At 34.1% G+C, this 6,000-nt stretch overlaps 1 protein-coding gene across 1 annotated transcript in view; it reads left to right on the forward strand.

The window, feature by feature from the left end:
* LOC123554343 (trichohyalin-like) overlaps positions 1-6,000 on the forward strand; it is a 37,612-nt gene extending 31,612 nt beyond the window's left edge. Inside the window, exon 8 of the mRNA XM_045344424.2 lies at positions 3,424-6,000. Within this exon, the coding sequence (XP_045200359.1) occupies positions 3,424-3,698 (275 nt within the window). The 3' untranslated portion in view covers positions 3,699-6,000. The remainder of the gene's footprint in view (positions 1-3,423) is intronic.

The following is a 6,000-nucleotide window of genomic DNA, read 5'->3' on the forward strand; positions in this document are numbered from 1 at the left end:
CTGTCAGTTAAAAAGTTTAAAGAAGAAATTCTTTCTGTTAGAAAATGTTTGCCCCATGTCAATATAGACTGTTGCAAGTGTCCTTAACTATGAACATGACATAATGATACTGCAAAGTCCTGGTCCTTCCCATGGACTGAATTTCTTTCAACTTTGTATACAGACTGCAAATGAAGTCTGAAACAGAAATAAAAATTAAAATGCACAGTTCTCTTGCCTTGATCTTGAATTATCTGCCCTTGAAAATTAGATTTTTTTTAGTATTCCCTGATTTTCAAGCGCAGATAATTCAAGATCAAGCCTGGGTACCTATGATTTTTAAAACATAGTTCCGTTTTAAACTTGATTCTCAGTCACTACAAAAAGTTTAAAGAAATTCTGCTTGTAGGAAAATTTTTGCCCTATATACATATAGGCAACTGTGGCATTTAACTTCAAGATCATGTCCCAATTTTATTTAAATGGTGGCAGTCGCCCCCTTGTAGGGGCCACTAGCACGAAAAATGAAAATACTTTTAATTGACCCTTCTCATGAAACAATGGATGAAACTTTATCAAACTTGGTCTGTAGCATAATTATAAGGTCTTGTCATGACAGTGTTCAAATGGGTAAGATCAGCACATTTTAAGGGTCACTAGAGTCAGAAATAGAAATACCTTTAAACTAGGGATGGCAACGAATAGCAATTTTGGTATTCGAATATTCGGTCAGCCTTCCGAACGAATATTCGGTCATCAAATGATCAACAAATCAACTCAAAATCTTATGAATTTATCGTACCCTTAGGGGGCAAGGGACAGTAAATTTGAAAACTCCACAACTCTGCGCTGATACCAGTGCGAAAAAAATCATAAAAAATCCAATTTCGACAAATTCAAGGCAATTGTTGAGCGAATGTCTCGCATAGACATAGCACTTCATTATGTAACATTTTCAGTCTGCCGATTCTGTTGCTTCTGTGATAAAAACGAGTAAAACGCAGGTTTCAGGACCTAAATTTTTAGACAAAAATGGCCCAAAATGCACTCCTTGCGCGACCTGTACCATATTATCTGCAAATGACTGACCTAAAACACATGCATATTTTTAAAGCATGTGGCCAGACGAAAATAATGGTGGGAAGAAAAGTATCTCATAACCGTTTACTTTTTCCGCAAATTTGAGCTGAAGCTGGATGGATGGAGGACCGTTTCCAATTCGTCTGACTTCCGTTACCTCAGGTAAAGTTTTAGACCCGGCCGTCTATATGGAGCTAGGAAAATCGATACATGCACATATTTATTTTACACAATAATCACTCGCACGCAGGAATCCTTAGTTCTATAAACATCATAAATAACCAGTTGAATATATATGCCTGTAAAGTACATATGTCTATTTTATTTAAAAAACGTACCCGGGCCAAATGCGAAACTGGCCCCTGCCACTTTAGCAGCGATCTGCATTAATTCTACTTTCGTTTACACCGGAAGTAATTTAGACATTGACGAATTCAGACTGACTTATCGTTCTCATCGCTTGTTCATCTTTTTGAATATAAAGTATTTGTTATTTGCCTTCATTTACATATAATCTAAATAGGTTTTACTTATTTTAACATGTTTTTACAGGGATGTAGCCCTCCCGTAAGTAAGGTTCTCTCCACACATATTACACGTAGCCGACTTCTTACCGGATGATACTTTAAAAAGACAGGCGGCATTGCTTGCATTTTGACAGCAGAATCACTTAATAGCATGAACAATATTTTCGATTAAACGGGGTGTAAAATTAAAACTGTGGGGGTGGGGGAGTCTTATAAAAGATATATTTTGCGTAACTTTACCCTCTGTCTGAATATTGAGTAGATTCTACTATTTTTTCCATACGAAATGCATTTATTACAAAGACGAATCCGTTTTACATAAAAATAATATTCATCACATTTGACTTGTTTACAACACTTTTCGGCATTTTTCTTTACTGAAATACATCTTAAATCGACTTTGATTGAAATCCGAGTCATTAGTTCAAGTGCTTTCTGATAATTTTTAATTATATGCGGTTCGCACCTACCGAAAACAAGGCGGTCTGTAACGGATTTACATCAATTGGGGACCAACAAAATTTCTAAAGGTAAGCATTAGCGGTATTTACTACAGAGAACGATGTCATCACCATAGCGATGTACAATCTTGGCACGCTAATATACAAAGTGACACGTCTGACAGCGATGGAAGCCATTTTCGCGCGTATTTACTATAAAAGCGAATTTTGGTAAATTAGATAAACGAACATACTGGTTCTTGCATTTGGTTTTTATTTATTTCTTATGATTTTATATTTTTTCCGAATATTCGAATAGTGAAACAGTATTCGAATATTCGTGTCATGAACGAATATTCGAATATTCGTTGCCATCCCTACTTTAAACGACTTCTTCTCATGAACTGATGAATGAATCTTTATCAAAGTTGGTCTGTAGCATCATTATATGACTCTCTCTCAAATTTGTTCAAGTGGAGGCACTTGGCCTCTGTTAGGAACGGCTAGAGCTAAAAATATGAATGCCCAAATGACTCCTTTTCATAATTGCTTGATATATCTTCATCAAACTTGATTTGTAACATCATTTTAAGGTCCTAAACAACATTTTATTGATTAAGGGCACTTGGCCAATTGTATTTGCTTCTTGACATAAAAATAAACATGTGTTTAATTAACCGCTGGATGGATCTTCATCAAATTTGATTTGTAATACTATTATAAGGTCATCAATCAATTTTGTTCAATTAAGGCCGCTTGGCCCTTTATAGGGACTGCTAGAGCTTAGAATAAAATACTTTTAAACAACTGCTTTTCCTGAATTGCTTGATGGATCTTCATCAAACTTGGTCTGTGGCATCATTGTAAGGTCTTCTCTAAACTTGTTCAAATAGGGTCACTTAGCCCCTATTAGGGGCCACTGGAACTAAAAATTAAAAACATCTTCTCATAAACCACTTGAACTGGGTTTGTAACATCATGGTAAGGTCTTCTTTCAAATTTGTTCAGATGGTTCTGCTTGGTCCCTTCTAGGGACACTAGAGCTAGAGTTATAAAAGAGGTTAAATAACTTCATATTTTGAGGCTTGTTATAATGATAATGAATTTTTTGGCCATCACAGCAAAATATAGGAAAAACCTTGAAAGAACTTTATTTTTGATGAACTTTGTAAAGGGTGTTCACCAGACTTGGTCAGAACATGAAGTAGACACGAACATATTTTTTAGGACTTTCACGTCAGATTTTTTCCTTTTGAGTTGGCCCTTTTTCACTCTATATTTTATTCTGTCAAGCCATGCAATGGGTATGTGTCATATAATGTTGACGTTGTTCTTGTTCTTACTATTATGCACATATTTAATTCCAAACAGAATTAGTGAACCTTTATATATTTCAGCGAAACCATCTTCAAGTACTCAGCCAACACCGAATACATCTTCATCAGAGTCGTATGAGAGATTGCAGCCAGAAGGTGCTGTGGGAAGTTCATTTCCAGTTGCCATGGACACTCATCACTATTCAGACACAGATGAAGAACTTAGTTCAATGGAAACACGAAGAGTCAGTCAGCTAGCTGCTATTTTTCCACAGTATCCTGAAACAGAACTTTTGGAAATACTAAAACAGGTTGACTTCTCATTGGATTCAGCTGTAGCCATTCTACAGGACTGATGTAATGGGATTGTTTTTACTGTGATATGAATGTTGACTAGTGAAGGTTAATTTGTCAACATCAGTTTGCATGATTTACATTGAAATTATGTATTTTCTGAATTTTTCATAGCATTACAACATTTGATATTATTCAAATCTGAGTATAAGACCATTCTTGGTAGATTCAAAACATTGTCTTAATTTCCATGTGTTCTTTAGTCACTGTTAACGTACACAGCACAATGTTTAAGTTTTAAATGTAACTTTTAGTCTCTTAAAGCATGGTAGTTTCTGTTCATAGATGATATTTAGTACAAACGTTTATGTGGGATATTGAAATAGTTTGTATTTCATGAATTTTTCATAACATTCCCATATTCTAAATAGGGCATAATTTCTCATGTGATTTAGTAATGATTTTGGATATTTTATGAACTTTATTGAATTGAATACTGAACTCCTTTTATTTGATATGCAGACTGAAGGTTCAGAAGAAAAGAAACAGTTAATTCCAAATTTATAGATAATTTTGAGGCATGGGGGTATTGAAACTTAAAATTGAAAGAGCACTATTTTAAGTTTAGGAATATATTTTGAAAGACTTTTTCTTATAAACAGCTTTTTCTTTTAACGTAAAATTTATCAAGAATTGAAATAAAAAAGAAATGACAATATTTCTGGCAAATTTTATGAAAGAAAAACTCTATCTCTTGACTTGTAGTTGGCATTGAAGCTTCTGAACAATCTATGAAAACTACTATATCATCAGGCAAAAAGGACAGGTTGCCACTGGTAGCAGGTGGCTAGATACAAGTCACTGCATTGGCATATACATTATTATAAAAAAAGAATCATATTTTTATATCTTTGTTGGGGATTTACTATTATATACCATATTTCAAAATGTCTTTAAAGAAATCTGTAGACAAAACATTATTTGGAAAGTTAAGATATTTTGGCTGCATTTAATTGTCATCCTGTACCTTGACACAGTTGTTAAGAGCATGTTTTCAAGGTAAATGCCTTGTGGCTTATATATCTGTTTTTCATGAGTGGGTCATTTCTATCATATTTTAAGGATTTTCATACTTAACAGGATTGTTACCTTTTATGCTACATTTTGTCATTGTATGAGCCATGCCATGAGAAACCAACATAGTGCGTTTGTGACCAGCATGGATCCAGACCAGCCTGTGCATCCGCACAGTATGGTCAGAATCCATACTGTTCTCTTTCAAAGCCTATTGCAATTAGAGAAACCGTTAGCGAACAGCATGGATCGTGACCAGACTGCGCGGATGCGCAGGCTGGTCTGGATCCAAGCTGGTCGCAAATGCACTATGTTGGTTTTCTCATGGTGCAACTCAATTATATAATCAAGGTCAAACATTCAAGGTCGGGTGAATGCTTGTATTTCTGATATTGCAAGGAACCTCTCCATTTGTATAATAATGTGAAATGTGTAGTGATATAACATGCCAATGTTGTATTTTGCAACATATTCCCATATGTTTATATGTTCATGAAATTAGCGTATATAAAGAATTGAATATGTACATTTTGTAATTCAAAATAACACATTTGAACTTGGGTTGTCCTTGTTTACACTTTAAAAAAACTATTTAATTGGAATCAGAATGTCATGTCAAGTGTTTTACTTGACTTTCTGTTTTTCCAAATTTGTTTTTCCTTTTCTTTACTTTAGCCATAATAAAAGAAAATACAAGATTATGAAGAAAGGAGTTTTACTTTTGTGTGTTGGTGAAAGCTGTTTTTTGACTGTTTACCTCTGTGCCGAATGGTAGGATAAATAATTGAAGAGGAGGGGTGTAGGGGTTTGGGTGGTGTTTCACCTTTTCTAATGATCCTATGGCATTCTGTTATGAATCGAGTGTTCATTAGTTACTTTGAAGTATTATTTATAAAGAGGCATCTTTATATTTTACTATGTAATGCCTTGTTTGTCATATAATTGCTTTGTTCAGATATTTGTTACATACATATTTACAGCACATTATAGATGGTATTTCCTTGCATAGAAACATTTCTTAGTTAATTAACTTCTCCACAGAAACATCATCTTCAGAAGAAACACGTTCTAGTGTTCACAACAGTGTTGCTCTAAAGAGGTTGCATGGTGTATAACATGAAAGAGGTTATTGCATGTTAAAGATGGCTGTAGTAATAGTGAGGCTATTATTAAGTTTTTGAGTTAAATTGACATAATGATTTATTTTAAGTTTACACTTTGTTATGTACTATAATATACTGTTAATCTATGTTCCCATAAAAATCTGACAATAAACTATAAAATATTTCA

The sequence above is a fragment of the Mercenaria mercenaria genome, chromosome 7 (genome assembly GCF_021730395.1).
Source record: "Mercenaria mercenaria strain notata chromosome 7, MADL_Memer_1, whole genome shotgun sequence".
In the NCBI taxonomy this organism is placed as follows: domain Eukaryota; kingdom Metazoa; phylum Mollusca; class Bivalvia; order Venerida; family Veneridae; genus Mercenaria; species Mercenaria mercenaria.